This window comes from Vanacampus margaritifer, chromosome 4, assembly GCF_051991255.1.
Source record: "Vanacampus margaritifer isolate UIUO_Vmar chromosome 4, RoL_Vmar_1.0, whole genome shotgun sequence".
In the NCBI taxonomy this organism is placed as follows: Eukaryota; Metazoa; Chordata; class Actinopteri; order Syngnathiformes; family Syngnathidae; genus Vanacampus; species Vanacampus margaritifer.
Genome location: NC_135435.1, coordinates 8076120 through 8097338, shown reverse-complemented (window position 1 = coordinate 8097338; position 21219 = coordinate 8076120). Strand labels below are relative to the sequence as shown.

The 21219-nt window shown below is 39.4% G+C and overlaps 1 protein-coding gene across 13 annotated transcripts in view; it reads left to right on the top strand.

Moving 5' to 3' along the window:
* tjp1a (tight junction protein 1a) overlaps window positions 1-21219 on the top strand; it is a 129464-nt gene that overhangs the window by 81679 nt on the left and 26566 nt on the right. For 7 of the 13 annotated variants that reach the window (XM_077564555.1, XM_077564559.1, XM_077564558.1 and 4 more), the window contains 8 exons: window positions 11903-11959; window positions 13061-13185; window positions 13263-13365; window positions 13721-14048; window positions 14308-14414; window positions 16303-16471; window positions 16636-16768; window positions 21008-21144. In XM_077564555.1, the coding sequence (XP_077420681.1) occupies window positions 11903-11959; window positions 13061-13185; window positions 13263-13365; window positions 13721-14048; window positions 14308-14414; window positions 16303-16471; window positions 16636-16768; window positions 21008-21144 (1159 nt within the window). The remainder of the gene's footprint in view (window positions 1-11902; window positions 11960-13060; window positions 13186-13262; window positions 13366-13720; window positions 14049-14307; window positions 14415-16302; window positions 16472-16635; window positions 16769-21007; window positions 21145-21219) is intronic. The other 6 variants (XM_077564565.1, XM_077564556.1, XM_077564554.1 and 3 more) reach the window with 1 other exon arrangement.

The window sequence follows — 21219 nt, the reverse complement described above, 5'->3', positions numbered from 1 at the left end:
CTAAGAATCAGTCATTGAGTTTAGTTTTTGGATTTCTACTGTGTGCTGTGCATTTCTATAAGTGTACAGGCATACTGATGTTTCTTGAAATAAAACATGATAGCAATTAGATGTTAAAGAATCCATTACATTGATTGTGGCTGGCATTTGTGAAATTAAACGGTTAAAGCAAAAGTAACCTTTGTTGAGTGCTTTATTTTATACAAGAAAGTGTAAACTTTGTGGCCACACTACAACCATTTTTGTGTCCGTAAATAGTAGGGGATGTAACGATATCTGAACATAACGATACAATGTTATCATGCTATAAAGGTCACAATATGATAAATATCCCGATATTGTGGGGAGGTTGGCGATATATAAAAAACAAACAGAAAAAAAACACAATATTGTGCTTTTATACAAAACAGCAACGCATATAAACAATCTACAATCTCTAATAACACTTAATTTTGAGGCACTTACTTGCTTATGCACGCACACATTGAGTTCCTCTACGTATTGGCTCGGTTCACAAGCATATTATGCGCTCCTTCATCTGACCATTAGTGTAGATTTTAAGCATAGAAGGGCCAAAATATACCTTGCGAAGAATAAACTGCACTAAAAAAGTAGCGACCCGAGGATCCTAGAACTGCACAAATTGAAATAAACTTTTTTAACAGATGTGCTGCTTTTAATACCGTAACATGACGTCAACGATATTGTGGCGGTTTTGATAACGGCAATATCGTGATATTGCGATACTTCACTTTACGTACTTGTACATAATAAGTGTTTAAAAATTGTAAATTACACGTTTTTAGTGGGAATTACATTTCAAGTATCGCAATGAAGTCAGACATGGTTGTCTCTGATCACACATTTGGTATATAAAACTCAGGCTGTGATCTAATTGCACCGCCAAGGTCACAGGCAGTGATTAGTGAATGAAAGATGACTATCATAAAATTAGGCCGATTAAATAATTTCCAAATGCTTTACACACTCCAGTTTGGCTTTACTGCTACAAGACACAAAACAATTAATGCCAAAACAATCAACCAAATTCCTAATGATTATATAATCAATGAAATTACAATGACCATACCTAATTATGTCATTGAAAAGAACTAACCATACATCCTTCCATTTATCAAAATAGTGAACACATCAAGCGCAGGACTTTAAACAATGTAAAGGTACTTTATTTGTTCCCTGTACAAGGTACAGCAACATTTATACTCAGCATTTAACCCATTCCTAAGGAGCATTGAGATGCAATCATGTCGCACTTGAATCAAAATTTTGGAAACAAACCTATTTGGTTATGGGTGCCAAACCGTAACACCAGGAGAAATCCTATGGTGGGACCACTCCACAAAGAAAGAGAAGCCCCAAGTCAAGAGTTAGCCTTTGTCTGAGCACGTTTCCACTATCCACCCACCACCTGTTTGGGGAGCCAAATCTGGTTCCCTTCAGTCACAGACCATATACCGAACCACTTGGTCAAGTTGAGGCCAGGTACAATCCACTAAAATGTTGCTTAAATCACCCTGGGGCATATTCTCCCCTGTGCTCAAGAGAAGAGTGGAGAAATGTGATGTTTGGGTGATATTATGTAAAATGGCTGTAAGAGTTTGGCAAATTTCATGGCTTGTTTTTGCAGACACGTTTTCTGAAATAGGCAGCAAGCAAGAGATTTACTCCCTCGTTGTGTAATTTCACACTTATTTGACTAGACTGGTACTCCAGAGACAAAATACAAATAATCAAAAAAATAATATTCTATATTTACCCCCCTTCAAACTAAATAAATCAAATGAAAGTGTGGTACGGAATCCAGTCTATTCTTTTTCTACTCAGCACTTTGCCTCTGTTGGCAGAGAACAATTAGTGCGGTTGAGTTGGGATGACTTTGCTGCTGGATAAGCTGCATATGAAAGGAATAAAGCCTTTCTATGTGTCTGGGTCAGTAGATACTCTAGCTGTTTGCAGTCATCTGCACTTAACACAACCGTGCGTTATAGAAATATTTTTGATATTTTTTCCATGGTTGGAAGTGGAACCTGATTGAAAAGGTCACAAAGATGCTGACCATGTATGTGCATCATCATCTGTCACAGTATTAATTGGCCTGCAAGATGCATACTCATCTTCCCAAGCTTTATAGGTGTCAGAGAGACCCGATAAACATGCAAGTTGTGTAACCAAAATATTAAATTAGGGGTGTTCCAAAAACGTACATATACAGTATTATTAGTGATGCAGATGTTGATTTTAACTAAGAACTATGTTTTCTATGCAATCTTTTATTGGTTTTTAACTTTGTATATTACATTGTAGAGCTTCGTCTCATTTGATTGAAGGTAGACCTGGGCAATGAAGCAGTTCAATGGACTAATTTGAATTCATTTGTCAGGGTGATAACCCCCCCACCCTTTCTTTTTAAACCTTTTCAGTAGTTAGTGTGTCACTAGGGGCCCTGCTAATACAAGTAGCATTGCTACGAACAGAGGAGATACTTTAGTGACTATTTTTTGAAAATACAACTAACGAGTGCAATTCCCGCTAAGAAATAGACAATGCTGGCAAATTCTTTTCATATTGTTTTGCGAGCCCAATTAAGGCAAATACGGAATAAATCATGCTAACATTGCCTGATTGAACATGCAGCAAAAGCAGTGGCAACTATTGACCTGAGATATGTTCCAAAACATAAATATTTTGCTGAGGTCACCTTGCCTCACTTTCAACAACTCCAAATGTTGAGTGTGAGAAGGATTACCCCCCACAATACTCCTACTCCTGTTTTTGCCACAGTTGAGCCATCTAATTTGGCGTTCAGTTAATGTTAAATTGTTGAGTTGTAAAAAAATAAATAATAATAATCTGAGATTGTTATTTTAAACCAGATGTAGTTGATGGAGAGAAAAACATGTTCTCTCTCAAATAGTTGGCATGCATCTGAGACTGAGGCATGTCTTCATGAATGTGGCAGTGCACTGTAAGAATCGGATACACAGACTTGACAGTTGTCTCCCGTTTTGCATCCAGCAAGCCCTCAGTCCATCCGTCCTTCTATTTATTTCCCTGCGTCTGCTGTCATGAGACAGCAGCAGCAATAGTCTTCAGAGGAAAGCATGGCTCAGATTAACGTTTTAATCCAAAAGCCTGGATTATAGGTTTTGTATTTTATTCGTAGCCTCACCAGTCCAGCAGTAACTCTGTCAGATAGTTGTCAGTCAGAGGTGTGTAAATGTGTTTATCTGTTTGTTCTGCTGAAGGGGATCCTTGCGGTGCTTTTCATAGAGATGGATGACAGAGTAGAGCTGCTATTTGAGACTAATTAACTCAAGCATAATAAAGCATGCCAGCACGACGCTGCATTAGTATTTAGGCTCATCATCATCATCATCATCATCATCATTGTCATCTGCCTATTGGCGATTTGCCCTCATCTACCCACCCATGTGTATGCAGAGTTCTGGCTGTCCTCTATCCCGGTCATCGCAGTCACAAAACCTGTTCTAAAAATGGGCTCTGTTCATCAAAGCTTCTGTAATATTGTATCTGCGTTCATTATTAAATGTGATTAATAAATGTGACGGTCTCTGTGGCTGGGACATGCCTAGAAACACCCCATCAGGGAGGTGTCCAGAGTCATCCTGACCAGATGCCCGAGCCACCTCATCTGGAGCGCCTCGACTCTTGAGTCCCTCTCGGATAATCGAGCTTCTCACCCTATTTCTAACGGAGAACCCGGGCAGCCTGCAGAGGAAACTCATTTCGGCTGCTTGTATCTAGAATCTTGTATTTTGCTCACAACCCAGATCGACCAGTAAATCGGGAGCTTTGCGTTTCTGCTCAGCTCCTTCTTCACCACGACAGACCGATACAGAATCCGCATCACAGCAGGCATTGCATCGATCTCCCACTCCATCCTGCTCTCGTGAACAAGATGCCAAGAACTCCTCCACTTGGGGCAGGATCTCATCGCCGACTCAGTGAGGCACTCCACCCTTTTCCGACTGAGTACCATGGTCTCAGATTTGACGCCAAACACACCTCCAAAATGGTAAAGGTGATGAACTGTACAAGTCCTGTATATCTCTTGACCTGAACCCTATTGGGAAGCTGTGAGGAATCCTCAAATGGAAAGTGGAGGAACACAAAAGGTTTCCAACATCAGACCATCAGTGAATCGCTCAATACAGTCACACGCTCCAAGACAAGATAAAGCAGTGCTGGAAAATAATGCTAGCCACAAAGAATATGAATATTTTCTGCACAATTTAGACATTTTCACTTAGGTGTGTGCTCTCACTTTTGTTTACAGTTTAGACAAATATTGTTTTAAGGGGATAGTGATTTTGTGGAAGCTTCATACTCACTCACATTAGAAGCCACATTTGTAAGTAAATAAAAAAGATGGAATCTCACAAAACATCCTATTTGGACATTGTGGCCTGCATGCATTGTGACTGGTTCTTCCTTCACGGCTGCTGAAGAGGCAGTTCTCGGCAGGGTTGGGAGCGTTACTTTTAAGTATTATTTAGTATTATTTATTACAGTTACAAGTAACCTGCTAAAAAAATATAGTTAGTAACGTAATCCAAGTACCATAATATTAAAGTAATGTAACTGGATTACTTTTGGATTACTCCAATATTGAGTATGATCATGAAGACAAAATAAAAATAAATATCACCACAATATATATTCTATACAATGTGCCCCTGCTATTTGCGGGTGATAGGGACCCGGGCAACCTACAAATAGCAAAAATCCTAGTGTAATTAAAAAGCATGTAGGCTATTGATTGATTGAAGGCCATATGCTGTTTTTGAACTGTCACTGAAAGCATAGATAGATAGATAGATGGATAGACATCCAATGGGGATGACAATGTGTGACATTAACTGCAAAATGAACTTTTATCCCAGTCACAAGTTTAGCCGTGTATATGTTGTGTATGATGTTTAAATAGTGAATTAGAGGGAGGAAGATTTGTTTGGAAGGTGTAACTCACATTATGGTTGTAGGCTAGCGGGCTAGCTAGCAAGAAGCTACAGCGCGTAGCATACCGCTAGACTCTCAGCTCAAACTTTCGCTCCGAGTAAGTTCCAGTGAATACCGGTCGTCATTTCCTCTTCCTGTCCGTGAAGCTTTTTCAAACTGCCCGCGTGCAAGGGCACGACTAGTCAGTTCGTTCGTTCCCACCTCCCCGACATGTAGCAAAGGACCCACTCACGCAGGCGTGCACGCGCTCTCTCTCTCCCTGTCCTTCTCTCACGCTCGCTCTCTCTCTCTCGCCCGCTTTCACGCTCTCTTTCATCGTAATTGTAATCCCTCGAAGTAATCCCCATTTTAACTCTTTCAATGCCACTGACGTTAAAAGACGTCAAGTTAAAAACCTACGGAGGGCCGCCAATGACGTTAACGAATTTCACCCCTACTTAGTTGGGTGTGACAATCAGTGGAATTTACATTACATTAAAAGACGTCATCCAATTTTTTTTATTATTTTTTTTGAAACGGGTGCAGGCAAGCCTTCCGCAGCTGTGGTGAAAGTTTCAAGCAGGTCTATTGAACCTAATGACTATTTTTGCCCCTAGAGGGCAGCGATGACTCTTTTGACAAGATTGGGTGGGCGTCAGTAGAAGACGTGAGGCGGGGCTAGAGTGTTGAGGGGACAATGGCTGAAGAAGCCATAATGGCGGCCGCTTGCAAGCAGCTCACGGTCGGGCCGTTTTTTTCAAAGACATCGACCAACGATAAAGAGCACATTGATGACGACGATGATCATCATCGATGATGATGATGATGGTGACTCCGAGGTTGACGCCGAAGTTGGAAGCGCTGACGCGGCGGCTATGACGACGTTATAAAGGTTCACGGGCTAGCGATGCTGACACCGGAAAACACGGAGCACAACGCTCAGGCGGACGTTCAATCGGACGACGAAGAGTGCCCCGAGTCCAATGCATATTCATCGGAGGAGTGTGTACAGTCTGCTACTTGCTATTTATTCCCCGGAAAAAAAGGCCGTCAAGAAAGTGTAACGTCTGCACGCGAAACGGACAAAGCGAAAGTGAAACTAATCTGTTGTGCGAATCCTGGTCCCTCTCCTTGCACGCAGGAGAGCGTTATAAAAAGAAAAACTGTATTTGAAACATCCACATAATTGTAAGTAGTACCACAGTTGCACACATTTGTAAATAGTTTGCGAAATTGTTTTGTCAAATTGTTACACTGTTGAATGGAAATAAACGTATTTTGCAAACTAAAAACACTTTTTCATTGTTGGTGAAAGCGTTTTACAGAAGTAAAGCACTATTTAGGTGTTTGTGGCATCATTCATGGACAAAAAGAAGTGTAGAATTCACTAGAGTGCATGAAATAACATTGTTTCACAAAAATCTCTTTTTCTCCGCTTTTTGTTTCAAAACAGAAAATTTCGGTGAAAGTAACCATTTTCTATTGTTGATTACCGAAGAACGGAATAAGGTAGAAACAAACTTTTTTTTTTCTGATGAAAGATGAGAGTCCAATCTTTCATTTGTTAGTATGTGTGTTTCCATAGTCCAAACACAACATTTTCTGTGGACCTTGAAAGATCAGTCAAAATGCTTAAATCGGCTGGCACTGGCGACAACCCGTTTCTGAAAACGTCTGGCAGTGAAAGAGTTAAATAAATGTACCTGTAATCTGATTACATGTTTTTTCCTGTAACTGTAATGGAATAAAGTCACTTTTTTTTGTTGCAATCTGATTACGTAACGGCGGTACATGTATTCCGTTACTCCCCAAGCCTGATCCTCGGCATATGCAGGCCAGGCAGTCCTTCTCCTTCAGGGCCAATGGATGGCTGGTGCGATGGGGATGATTTTGTTTCTGGGTAGAGATGCACAATAATCTCAGTGGCCGATAATTATCTGCAATTATCGACCAATTTGACGTCATACAGATAAATCAGATAATAATAAAAATCCATCGATAATTATCGGCAATAATCAACCAATTTGACGCAACAAGTCCAACAACAATGCACCAAAAAGTGTCACGTATTGTAGTTGAGCGACCTCTATCGTCCATGTTGAATAGCGCAAAAATCCAAAAGGTAGACTCAAACTCTGCCCCGTCTAATCAAAAACATGCAGGACCAGAGGAAGGATCAAATAAAAGCAATCCAGCACCGACCAGACACCACCTACTACCCACAGTTACAAACCAAAATCTTTCACCAACCCCAGAAACGTCTAAATTCCAACAAATTAGGGAGACCTCAGGAGACCAAAGGAAAAACTGATGAAAGGAAGGAAGGATAGATGAAGCAGAGTGAGATCCACAAACACCAGCCTCCACCAATTCAGCGCCCAGAGGGAGAAGCAAATTCTGTTTGTGTCCCCAAAGGTCAATTGGTTGGTAGAAGTTATTTGAAGTTGCTGTAGTAAATGCTTAGAAAATCGCAAGACAAAGTTTTAAGTTACAATGTGTACTACAACTGTCTCTGTGGCACATAAGATGCTGGTATGCTGGTAGAGGGTGTCAATTCTTGTTGGAGTTACCAGTCTAAACATTAATCTGAAAACATGATGCGTTATGTCTGTTTTGTATTCTTACGTACTTACACAAATTATAACCAAGTATTTATTCTACAGCAAAAATCTCAACAAGCCAAATTAGATGTATGCTTATGATCCTGATGGAAAAGACTACTGGACCTCTTAAAAGTGACGAGGCCATGAGATTAGGTGAGCTATATAAGGAGGAATTTTCAACTTTTCAGTGGAAGCTGAAGCGATTTCCTGCAAACAGGAAACTGAGTGTTTTCCTGTGGGTGCTGTGGCTGTTCTTGCTTACATCCTGCCTCAGGCTGCAAGTAGTGCGGGAACACTGATCTAAAGCATTGGAAGGGCTTTAGCTCACTCTTATTCTTCACTAGAAGACGCACACTCTGATGCTAGCCAACGTTCAAATATGCAAATAATAACTTTGCCGATATTGTCCCATTCAAGTGAATGGCAGAGATGCGGGTAATGATTTTTATTGATCTGTATTCAATTTTTCTTGCTGTTTTGAATCATTCTTGTACTTCGACTGAGAGGATGCTAGAGAGGTGAGTAATGGACTACAAACTAAAAGGTCATTGGCCACAACTGGAATCCTTATATTGTGCATTATTGCAATATCCTTCAATTTGTTTTATAAAGGGTTGCTTTGAAGTGAAAGGAATATGTTAGTTTCGGGAGTTTTTGGCTTCAAGTGATTATGATCAAAATCAGTTTTGGTTTTCATTGCTTTCATGTTCATATTGAATATGAATATGTGACCACAAGCCACAGAGATAACATGTTTGGTAATGCTCTTCAGCTGACCTTATTTCTTGATTGCAGAATGGATAAATTTTTAGAAGTTTTTTAGATGGTGGCACTGTTTTGCCTGGCTTTCACAATGGAGGCATACTGTATAGGCAAGGCAAGGCAGCAAAGTTTGTACGAGCAAAGTGTTGCCAAATTTTGTGTTTACGAGACGTCATAAAAAAAAAAAAATCAAGGATGCGTATTCTGTATTGAGAGCACACGTTTTGACGTTGACAAAAAAGTAAACTTCATGAAAGTCTGAGAAATGAGCAAGTTCTGAATTAATTTCAATGCACATGCTTTGCCTTTGATGGAACGTTGCTGGGCTGCAATTTTGTAACAAGTTAATAGCTTGTTCATCATTGACAGACAGTGTTTCATGCATTAGCATATAGCTTTGTTGTGCTATCACTGGGGTCGCTGTCTGGGCCTACACCATGGGTGTTCTATTCTCAACAGTCAGTCTTGTAAATCTTTTTACATTGGCAGATTATAATAGAAAATTGGCATTAATTCAGTGCTTCTAGATTATTTTTTTTACTAGGGCCTCATTACACACTCTCTGACAATCTATTACTGTGGTGGATGTGCAATTATACTTTATTCTAGAACGGCCACACACAAAAAAGTTCCCTGAGGTCACTGATACCCCACCTAGCATCGCACTGCATCACCCTCTTTGACAAGGAGTCGAGGACTGCAATAATTTATTGCAATTTTAAGGTAAAGCACTATATTGTATTGGGATGTACAAATCTTTCTTTAAAATTGTCTCTAATGTTTTAAATAGAAATTTTAGGTATCACAAATACTAGTGGTATCTGTATTGGTGGGTGCTTGAGTTAAGTACTCATACTGGTATCGGTTTGAAAGAAAGTGGTATCTAACATCCCTAGTCTGTTATACTGTATCATCACTAATGTTCTGTTCACTTCATCAGTGAGCCCCAAATATGTGGATTAGTCTTTGAAGAGTCTGAGTGAGTTTTTATCATCTGTACCGGACTGTGTATCAAGGGCCAGGCGAGAACCAGGCTTGAACAAAGAGACCCTGTACATCATGGTTTCTGCGTGCGTGCGTGTGCGTGTGCACAGTCATGTGTCGTTTGATTGCTGCTCTTTGTTTCCCAGCCCCCGGCCTTGCTGGCCATAGTTCATGCCTGACTAATATGGAAGTATAAATACACTAGGCTGCCATTAGTTTGGGCAACATCAAGTACACTATTGTTTCACGCTACAGTACTCTGTCACTTAAAAGAAACGTGTCCTTTGTCTCGGTAGTATTTTTTGTTTTCTTTGTGTAGAACTTGAGACCTGCATTGGATTCTGTTCTAGTATGACCTGTATTGTTCAAATAACAAAATAGCTGTTTTTGTAAACTGTCACATTATGAGCTAGCTTTTGCTGCAGAATTGGTCGTGATGAAGAGAAATGTTTATGCTTCTAAATGCCCCAAAAATAATTTGCCTAAATATTTTTTCCCTTAGACTTCCATCCTGATACTCTGTATCATGCTAAGGATGCTGATAATAGCTCACACTCAATCAACCAGTTTATTTATTATCATTTCAGGTTACAGTGAATAATTACCATCATAATCTCAATTATAGTGCAAGCTAGTCTCAGTAAATATTCAAACTCATCGAAGAGACAGGCAGAAATCTCTGTTTTCCAGTGTGGCTTTAATGCTCAATTTGTTTAAATATTTGCAGTATATTCCTTTTTTTTAATAGACTTTTTGGTACACTTTACAGAAAATGTTCATTGTGAGTCTTCACTCATATGTATGCATGTCCCTAATGTGTCAACGGATACATTCCTATGTGTAATCCGTAAAACAAGTCAATGGCTGTGCTAGTCCTCTTCATACTTCTCTGCTTGACCCCACAAGCCACAGTTGAAAGGCAAAGAAAGGCACCTGCCTGATCTCCATGACCCAATCGCCCTATTGTTTCACACGTGTAGTTCCCCACAGTGGGCCTGGACAGTTAGATGATTGAATGGGTGAACGGATGGCTGAATATATCACAAAACACTTCAGAGAAATGGATGTGTGGGGAATGTCAGAGGGAGCAGTGGCTAAATGGGTCAGAACCCGCCAAACAATAGCAGCGTTACTGTGAGAGTTGTAGTGGCAGACAGGGGAGGGGCAGATATGTTTGGGGGACACCAAAGCTTGCGCCAATTATGGACATAAATAACCTCCACATAGAGCTGCCATGGAAATTAGGGTCAAAGGGTTAACTGTGTTTTCAGTATGATGCGGCCGGCCAACTGATTTATTGTTGCATATGCCTAAAACGATGACTATTAATGTTTCATCCACATGCTGGGTGGCTTTTTGCCTAACTTGATGATATCCTGTGTAAAAAAGCCAACTGTCTTTTTTACCCTCCATCTGTTGCCCATTGTCATTTCAGTTTGGTGCAGCCACACAGTATTAAATAACAGTAATGACTGAATCTGGGTCTGAAGATGAGGGATGAGATTGTTTCACTACAACATGCTGATTAAGGGTGGGACAATGATGGGTTGGAGCGATAGCATAGTGTGTTGTTTTGTAGGCCTGATTATGGAAGTGGTAGTTATGTGCACTCTGCCGTACATGGTACTGTTTGTCTTTTCTTTCTCTTGCCACATTGGACTGTACTCAGCACTCTGCCACAGACAGCTGTAACCTCACTCCCTACAGGCAGACAGACACAACTGACAGCAGTGGTGCTTCATCAGCTGGAAGCGCCAATGTAGAGATAAAATTTAAGGCCATCAACGTAACTACCATTCTGTTGAAATGGTTTTCAGACTTAATTATTACATACTGTGTCTAGGCAAAGAATCCTGGAAGTTAAAAAGGCTCTTTTCTGAACTTGAAGAAACATGCAGTTATAATGGGAAACTGGGTTGAGAGTTAATGCAACCGAATGTTAAAAATGAGTGATGGCAATAGATGCTTGTGTAGCGTCCATTAATCCACCCTGACAGATGAGTAGCTGAATTACTTAATCTTTGCTTCAGCTCTCTCAAATGACCCAGCCAAGAATAATATGTGCACGTTTACTCTGCTTTTCATATCTCACTCGATCTCTCGTGCTTCTTTACTCACATTGCTGTCATTCATTATCTTTTCACGTGTGGACATTCGGGTCCCCAGTCATGCAAATTGAGCAAGCCATTGCTTTACCTCCTTATGACATGACTTTCCCTTTTCATGGCTGAGTTGGTCCTCAAGGCTAAACAATGTTTTCTTGTTGTTGCTGTTTGGGTTTTCTAAGTAAATGGATACACTGTATAATTTATAATGGGCACCATAAAACTCATGGCTTAAGTTTGTAATGAACTCAGATATGCAAATGTGTGAATAATGTGTTTTTATGCATCATATTTTTAATAAGTTATTTTTAGCTATGTTGCTTTGGTTTATTTTGTGCTGTCTGCTTTTTTCATGTCTAAACCTCTGGTCTGCTTATAAATTTTGATAACCAGACTCAAGGAATAGCTTCCAAATCATTCAGTACTGTATATGATATTGAACATTGTCATTGCCTTTTTGTGTTGCAGAGTGCAGCAATGGAGGAAACAGTCATATGGGAACAGCACACAGTGACCCTTCACAGGGTAGGTGTTTACAGCCTAATAATTCACTTTACCATTTCTTCTCTATTGTCTCCCCCCTCCCCTATTTGTATCTTGTATCCTAATTGCAAAGTATTTCTTATTTGTTCTGAACATCTCCCTCTACAATTGCCCCATGTCCTTTACCCAATCATATCTTCTTCACGTCTTCTTTCCTTGTACTGAGAGGAGCAGCTGTATGAGCAGGATGTATGTTGCTGGAACAATAGTCAAGGAACCCAGATGGCAGGAAACAAAGCTAAAGGAAGAAATACATCAGCATCCACTTCCTTACTACTTCTTTTCTCTTCCTTCCTGCTCAAAGCAAAGAGGGATATGTTTGGCACTCTTGCTTTTTGTCTGAATCAGATTTCATTTTCAGAGACTCAGTGCACCTCTGAATTCTAATAGATGAGAGGTGTATGACGATGAACCACTGGTCAGCCAGGCTGTACTATCAGCATAGGATTGGGGCACATATTAGACCAATAGAAAATATGGGGTTAGTCAGCCTTTTTGCAGCTGTAACATCCTTCTTTCTTCTGTAAATACGTCATATGCATTTTTTGAGTGTGTCTCTGGAAATGTTTGTCTATTCAACCAAAATTTGTGTGGGTCAGGCTTACCATCATCTCCTTTCTAGTTCATCCCAAGAGTGTTAGGTGGGGCTCAGCATGTTGTGTACACATCTTAAACATTAACATTATGAATGAATCTAGTCATTTCCAAAACTGAGGTTATAAAATATTTTCAGTTGACCTTGTGCCCCAGGATCAAGTTGAGTAGAGTACCTGTCTAGACTGGCCTGGTTGTTGTAATCTAATTAGTAGAAGCTTTAGTGAGGCTGAAGGAGCAGCCCGTTGTTGGCTGCAGTTCATAGCCTTCTGGCACTCTGCTGATTTTGTGGGTGCAAGTTTACATCACATGGCCTTCTTCTGTAGAGCTGTCTTGTGTAGTGGGAAACATGTTCCCAGAACATATTTGGCTTGCATTTTTTCCAATTTAATAAATATAAGATTTAAATAGCCAGTTTAATGATTGATTTATCTGCAGGATTGTAATTATGCCATATAAATGTATTGCGATTGATCTTTGTATGTGCAGGCTGCCGGTTTTGGGTTTGGCATTGCCATCTCAGGTGGGCGAGACAACCCACATTTTCAAAGTGGGGAGACGTCCATAGTCATATCTGATGTTTTAAAAGGAGGTCCAGCTGAGGGGTTGCTGCAGTAAGTTGCCATGAGATATCCTCAACATAGTTACGTCTCTTTCCCTGTGATAATTATCTTCATGTTTGATTTTTCAGAGAAAATGACCGTGTGGTTATGGTGAATGCAGTGTCGATGGACAACGTGGAGCATGCATATGCTGTACAACAACTGCGCAAGAGTGGCAAAAATGCAAAGATAGTAAGTTTGACATGGGTACCCTGAATTTTTTATTTTATTTTTTACCCCTTTTCGCTGTCCTGTCTATGTAAACTTAGACAACCGAATGTTATTTAACTATTCAGTCGCGTAGTAATGTGTGCATGGTTCTGCAAACAGTTTTCAATAGTTGCCAATGGTCTGCAACTAGTTATCCTGGAATCCCACATCAAAAAGTCAATTGTGGCGCCCAATATGATGGGCGGTACGCTGATTGTTTTGGCCAGTGTTTGAAGGGCAATAATCGGTCGGGCCCTATTTTGAATAAATCCTGGCTGTACTGTTGTGCTGCTGATGCATGCACCTGTTTACTCTCGTTTTTTTTTTTAATTGTCAGACTATTCGGAGGAAAAGGAAAGTACAGATCCCTGTTTCTCGGCCAGGGGACAGGGAGACCATGTCAGAGCATGAGGAAGAGGACAGCGATGAGGAAGATGACTATGAGCATCAGAGTGGTCGTGCTGGCAAAAGTGCCTATGCTGGGGCAAGTGGAGGCACGAGCAGCAGTCGGCGACACGATCGTGAACGTAGCAGCAGTGGAAGACGGGATCACAGTGCCTCACGGGAAAGGAGCGTCTCACCACGCTCTGATCGACGTTCACAAGCCTCCTCTGCTGCCAGCAGGCCTTCCAAGGTCACACTTGTCAAGTCGCGGAAAAATGAAGGTGAGCAACACAATGTCCACACAAGCACCTTACTATACGTGATAGGTCACAATACAAAATGTTACGTTTCAAAGCAACACGATTTTCTAACATTGTAGCAAAATATAACAAGATAAATTTACTGTGTATTCAGAGTTCAGCCTGAATGATTAACTGTGGACACTTTTTATTTATTTATTTATTTTTTTATTGCCAAAGAGCCATCAATTCGCTCTCTGCTAACATTGCTTTTTTTTGTTTGTTTTTTCAACTCCGAAAGCAGAATATGGACTTCGGTTAGCCAGCCACATCTTTGTGAAGGACATCTCGCCTGAGAGCCTCGCTGCCAGGGATGGGAACATCCAGGAGGGAGATGTTGTTCTGAAGGTGAGTGAATAAAGAGTGATCGCATGAGGTTGTGTGTAAAAGGTTTAAATGTGTAGTGTTGTGAATGGTGAAAGAAGATGATCTTGTATTCAATGATATGGTTTTATATGGAAAAAGTAAATATTCTGCCATTGTGATCCAAGCCTTGTGTTGTTAATTAACATCGATGCCAGTATGCTGCTGCGATGCATATGCAGCTTGAAATTGTGCCCTGTAATTGTGTAGTGTTGGTCTAAATAGCTACTTTTTGGTAAGATAAATACATTTTGTAATGATTATGTTTGCGCACGTCCAACCAAAAATTTTTACTTGTCACATTTTTATTACATTGAATGAGATCACTTTATTATAAACCTTTTATTTATAATTTTTTAGTATATCGCAGTTGCCATTTCTAGTAAATGTGCTTTTGAGCAGGTTTTCTAGTATTTGGTTGTTAATATGATTTTTGTTGTTTACAATTACATCATGTTGCAATGCTTGTATCTATACTTTTATTGGTTTACATTAAGATGAATGGATGGATTGATGGACATTTATTTTCATAATATTGTGTTAATATATTTTATGATCGTTTTTGACATGTCTAATTATAAGTTAAATTGATCACCTAAACTTTCTTCAAGATAGACAAAGCAGCCACAACATTCTGACCACTTGCTTGTATCATCCTTAATACAAACTACTGCTGAGCTGCACCAACTGCAGGACAACAAGCCCACTGTAGCCAATCGTGGTGGGGGTGGAAATTACCCGGTGGTGAATGTTGTACTAAATTCATACATAATCCTCTGTATTCTGTTTAGCCACGCTGCTGCCAGCATGTTGAGGGTCTGGGCACGTGAAGCACAACAGCTTCTTTGGGTAACTGCGCGCAATCGCCACTGAATGAGCTGCTCTTGATGCTCGCGATTATTTTGCATCTAATAACAGTCCACAAATATGCAGCACATAGGAATTCCATGTTTTCCTCAATTCCCGGGTTTGCCCTCATCTTTTCTGTCGAATGAAAGCACGTTGATGTGTTCACAGAAAATAGTTCACTTGCAAAAAGCACGGTATGAGTACAAACCAGACTAAACGGAATAAAGTAAAGTCCGTTTTTGGTTCCGGACCAAACAAGAGGACCAAAGGACTTTTCTGGTCTGAATACACCCTTAATCATACTTCATGTGAAATGGTTTGCAAGAGCTTTATAAAATATTTGGCTAGTCAATTTTAATTTATTTAACAGTGTGCAATGGTATCATGCTGTACTACTATTTTGGATTCATGTACTAATTTAGGTCACCAAACTATTGGCAACAGCTACCTTTATTATGCATTATTTTGTATGCCACGGAGGAGGCGGGACTTCCGACTTCCAGGTTTCACATACTGGTGCTGTTTCCGGTTGCTGTGGGACGCATCACGTTGCTTGCTCTTCCGCCCTTGTGCCCCTCGGTTGCATGTTCCTGTCGATAGGTGCGAGTGTGTAGTGTGATTGTCTCAGTTCTCCGAAGCATTTCTGAGAGCTGAGACGCCCTGCGTTGATCGGAGGGGAGCGCGAGTTGGTGGGCACAGGGGTGGGGGTGCCAGTGTTGGGACGCGACATGTGTCACAGCAGTGGCTGGAAACGGGGTTGGTGTGTGACTTACAGAAGTCTGACGTCCGTGGCATCTACACCATAGCTACAATGAACATATTGATAATTGGTTAATTAATACCCTTCTGACAGTGTCAATCAAAACTTGCATTGTACCTTTTACAAAAGGTACATTATAGCCGTAGATCTTGTGTAGGATGTTGAAACCCTTCTTTTATTTTAATGACTTTTTGGTTACTCTGTGTAAATGCTTCACATGATCATGCTAGTTCCTAATGATCATCTTTCCATTTCCCACACCAGATCAATGGCACAGTTACTGAGAACCTGTCATTGATAGACGCCAAGAAGTTGATTGAGCGATCAAAGGGCAAGCTGAAAATGGTTGTTCAGAGAGATGACCGAGCCACACTCCTGAACATTCCTGACCTAGATGACAGCATTCCGTCAGCCAATAACTCCGATAGAGATGGTGAGATAGATAACAAGCTTGAAGGATGCAACATGAGACCAATTAGATTTTTTTTTTCCAATAGACAAATATATTTATTTACGCACTTACTATTTCATATCATAAGGTGTGTAAGGACTTCCTGAACGCATAAATGCAATCAAACTTTAATTTGACTTTCACAGACATTTCAGAAATACATTCACTGACATCAGACCATTCCAATCGATCACGTGGCCGGGGTCGATCACGTTCCCCTGACAAGAATGAGCCATCGGACCATCACCGGCTCTCACCTCGGCAGATCACCAATGGCAGGTACGGGAGTAATCGTTTGCAAACTACTGATTTAAACATGTGTGACACATCTGTCACGCCCATGCATTGTGATACATCCACACTCGCGTTGCTGCACATGTATACATCATCTTCACACCCACAGGTTGGGTGCTGACTGTTCACAACTAATGCATAAATCAATAGATGAAGACATAGCATGCATAAACCATCAAAGTACCTCTGGAGTCATCAATGTGTTTTTATAGGCCTCCCCCAGAGTAAAGTTTCGGGAGGAAAGCTGTATTGATCTATCCTCTTGTTTACTAGCCTACTGTGTTTGAAAGTGACTTTTCTTGGCTCAACCTGTAAACCATTTTATTTAATATAGAAGCGATCAGACTGGAATCGTTGCCACATCAAATATGTAAAAACGTCGTGCTATTCGATTAGTTCATCTTGCTAATATAATTTTCCTAATTGATGCTAATCGAATCTAATATTAATTAGTGGCTGCATGGATGGGCATAAACTTACCATTATATATCAGACTGCTTGACACCAATCATTTAAATCTTACAGTGGAAAAACAATAGATGAAACATCTTGTTGGCACAGCTCTTTGAGTCTTGAGGGTACTGGGGAGTGAAGCGGGCTTGTCACTTTTGTAAATGAGCCAAGCACCAACTGGATAAAACCAGAAATGCTAGTCAGTTGCCGGTTTATGGTCATAGGTGATTACACAGTATTTTCATTAGTTTGTATGAAAAGAGTCAAACTCAATATGCCTTCAAACATTTGATTCAATGTTGCGCTTGCAAGAAATGTTTTTTTTGGGGGGCTGTTGACTTATATTGGACAGAAATGTTGGGACAGAGTAGCCATTTCAAACTTGTGAAGTATTTTAACAAGGGAGGGGAGTGTGTGTGTGTGTGTGTGTGTGGGGGGGGGGGGGGGTCACTATCCACCATACACCCTGTACTGCCACACCAATACTGAGACCGTTAGAGTACATTGAACATTGCAAAAGACATAGACCCCATTTAAACGTTGGAAAATCTGAGATTTATCGACATGCTTTTGAATGTTAATTTATCAGGGATCATGCGTGCGCATGTTTGACTTCAGGGACACTTTTCCAAGAGGAAGCCCATATTCTTATTACTTTTCTTGATGCAAGTTAAAAAGGTAATCTGTGAAAAAAAAAAAAGCTTGCTTGTTGTCAAAATACACAGACGGTGGGGAAAAAAACCAAAAGTGTTTTAAATAATGGTGTCAAATGTTTTTACTGTGAGTGGAGATGATGAAAATCTATTAAAATCTGATTTTGTGGGGGGGAAATTTGATTCTGTTTGAAGGAGACCTGTCAAACGATTACATTTTTAAATCAGATTAATCACATTTTAGAATAATGATTAATCACCACTGCATGTAGTTGTGTTTATTTCTCAAAGACAACCTGTGCTACCTTTAACGTAACCATCCACATTCAGCGAAAGGATGATCTGTGGTCAAAATTAATAGTGTGATTAATCTGTGTTAATACATGATTAATGCGATCACTTTTTGTGATTTAAGCAACTCATTCACTGCCATTAACGGCTATAGACGTCAAAAAATCATTTTAACTATTTCTATTAGTTTAACATTTTTTTCAGTTTGTTAACAAGAGTATGAAAACCTAGACCTTTTTTATTGTACGTTTAGAACAGATACAAAATTCTTCTTTTTTTATTAAATTTATTCACTGCCATTAAAGCCTATAAATGTCAAAAATTCATTTAAACTATTTCTATTAGTTAATTTTTTTTTTTTTAGTTTTGTTAACAAGAATATGAAAACCTAGAAATGTATTGTACATTTAGAACAGATATAACATGTGATTAATTGTGAGTTAACTAGTGAAGTCAAGCGATTAATTACAATTAAAAATGTTATAATGTATAATGTCTAATTTTTAATAATCTTTTTTTTTTTTAAATGAATTTATGGCAGTGAATGAGTTAATTAGTTAACGCTTTAACGTTGAGAGCACTAATTTGAAGGCCTTATCAACCAGCCCAATATGTGGTTTGTTTACTGGGCCACTATAGTTGACTCATTTTTCCTTTAATGCAAGTGACTACTCAATCATATACTTGCATCTGCGGCCAATATTGTATGCACTATTTTCTTTTTAAAATCACATTGGCTTTTTTTTTTTAACCTTTCTTTTTTCCATACACATTACATTTGTAGTCTCATGTTCATTTGTACCTAAATCTAGAATTCATAACTCTAGAAGTAAACCTTATTTTGTATGCAATCACATTCTTTGTGTCTTCTAATTGTCATTCTGTGGTTATGGCTGAAGCGGTAAAAGAGGAAATGCCACTGTCACTAGACTGTGACGTAAGGGAATGTTTTATTATCTCTCCATTTCAGGAGGATAAAAGGAATTTGACATACTTCCCACAGTGCTTTGCCTGAGGACAGATGGTTTGCTTAACCTGATTGGCTGCAGGGCTTAAATGCATTCTTTAACCTTTGGACAAGACATGTTCAGTGATTTTGAATGGCCCAAACCATTTAAAACTCCCTTCATGAAGAGTATCTCCTATTGGGCATGAGTTTATTTTGGGAGTAGGAAATCGTGTTTCTCCTCTTAAAGTGTCATGGTGCAGTTTACCCAGGCTTGTGTGTGAGTAATTACTTTTCCATCTTTTTCATCTTTTTAAATTTTATTCACAAAAATATATATTTATGTATATCTCATTTTTGTCAATCATATTTTGACTAGATGACTAGAACGAGATGCTATATATGATGTTAAGTTTTCTTCCGATAAATATGTTGAATTGTGAATTCCACTGGTCAATGTGAAATAATTCAAGCCACTGTCACTCACTGTCTATCTTTTGCTGTGTTTTCTGGTGTGCCTTACAAACAATGCATACTTCTCTACACATTTTCTCCTATTGCCAATATTGTAATAGTGTAATTATGATATACAATTCTTTGTCAATGGACTGCAGCTCCACAATCTCATATGTCTTAAGGAACTGGAGTGATATTCTTGAGCATACAGCATACACTAAATAAATGTAATATAATATAATATAATATAATATTGGATGTATAATATGACAGCTATGACAGTAGTTGAGTTGGAGCTTGTAGTTTAGTCTGCTTTTTTAAAATTCTTTTACAAAAGGCTCTTAGTACAGTTCAAGTACTGTTCCAGCAGGCAGTCATGTGATGACATTGGAATTCAACTATTGTTTTAAGTAGCACAGCCCATTCTCTCCAGGCCTCATGCCTAACACTTCCCAACCCCCTTCAGCGCCACCCACCTCTCCCTTCTAATACAAACACACACACAAACACAGTACGACTTTGTTTATTTTTTAAACGATGAACCAAACAAATTGAATGAAGTTGTGTTTTGTAGTGGGCTTTTCTTTTCTCTTGCTTTGCTACACACAAAATACATTTTCATTCTACTAATAATCCTTTACTTTTAAGCACATTTATACACAGAGAAAAGATTAATTCACCAGCAAAGACCTTGAAGTAATTGAGGAGAAAGGAGAAAAAAATCTTCTTCTGTGAACACGAGGGTGCGCACATTATGATGTCACAAATATGCAACACTACTGTCGGAGAGGTGAGGAGTTGGGCACAACCACAACAGATAGACCAACGTGGCAAGTCTATTATTATCTTATCTGTTTGACGTCAAATTAATCGATAATTATCGGCCACCAATATCATCGTGCCTCCGTTTGATGACGATTCATAGCATTTGTGTGTCATTAAGCGACGTTTAACTTTTGTACATTTACAGTTGTACTCATAGGGTATGTAAACTTTCAAGCACAAATTCGTTTTTTTGGTATACAAAAAGGAAAATTGTGATAAGTAGGTGAGTGTTAATATTCAGCAAATTTCAGTGGACTCAAGTCTTATTGAAAAGACAAAAGTCCTGTTGGCTGTGTTTTCTTTTGTTTTGTTCTTTGGCAGAGCCTCGCGTTATTTAATTTGGTCATATTGTATGCTTATATTCTCATGAGTAATTCATAGCTAGGTACCTTTTAAAATAATCAGTTGTCGTCATTCATATTCAGCATTCAGCATCTTGGTTTTGCTATTGCAATTGAAAATCATATGTGTTGGACTAAACTGTTCTGAATGTCATATAGTCACACTAAATTCAAGCTTTTAAGAAACAGCAGCAAACTTCCATATGTCATATAGGTGTTTATATTTCAGTCATGTAATTGTGACGTTTTTTTGTTTCAGCCATCGAAGTCGAGATGAGGAACGATCTAAACCAGTGGTCATGTCCATGCCAGTCAAAAGCTCTGATGATGGTGTTTTGTCTCAGGCCAGTGACCAAACCAGCTCCAGAGATGACAAACAGTTACCTCCGCTGCCTGGTACATAGTTTTTCCTTTTATCGGCAATCCTTTGTTGTCATTCGTGAAAGGGGGGGTGGGGACATGAAATATGTC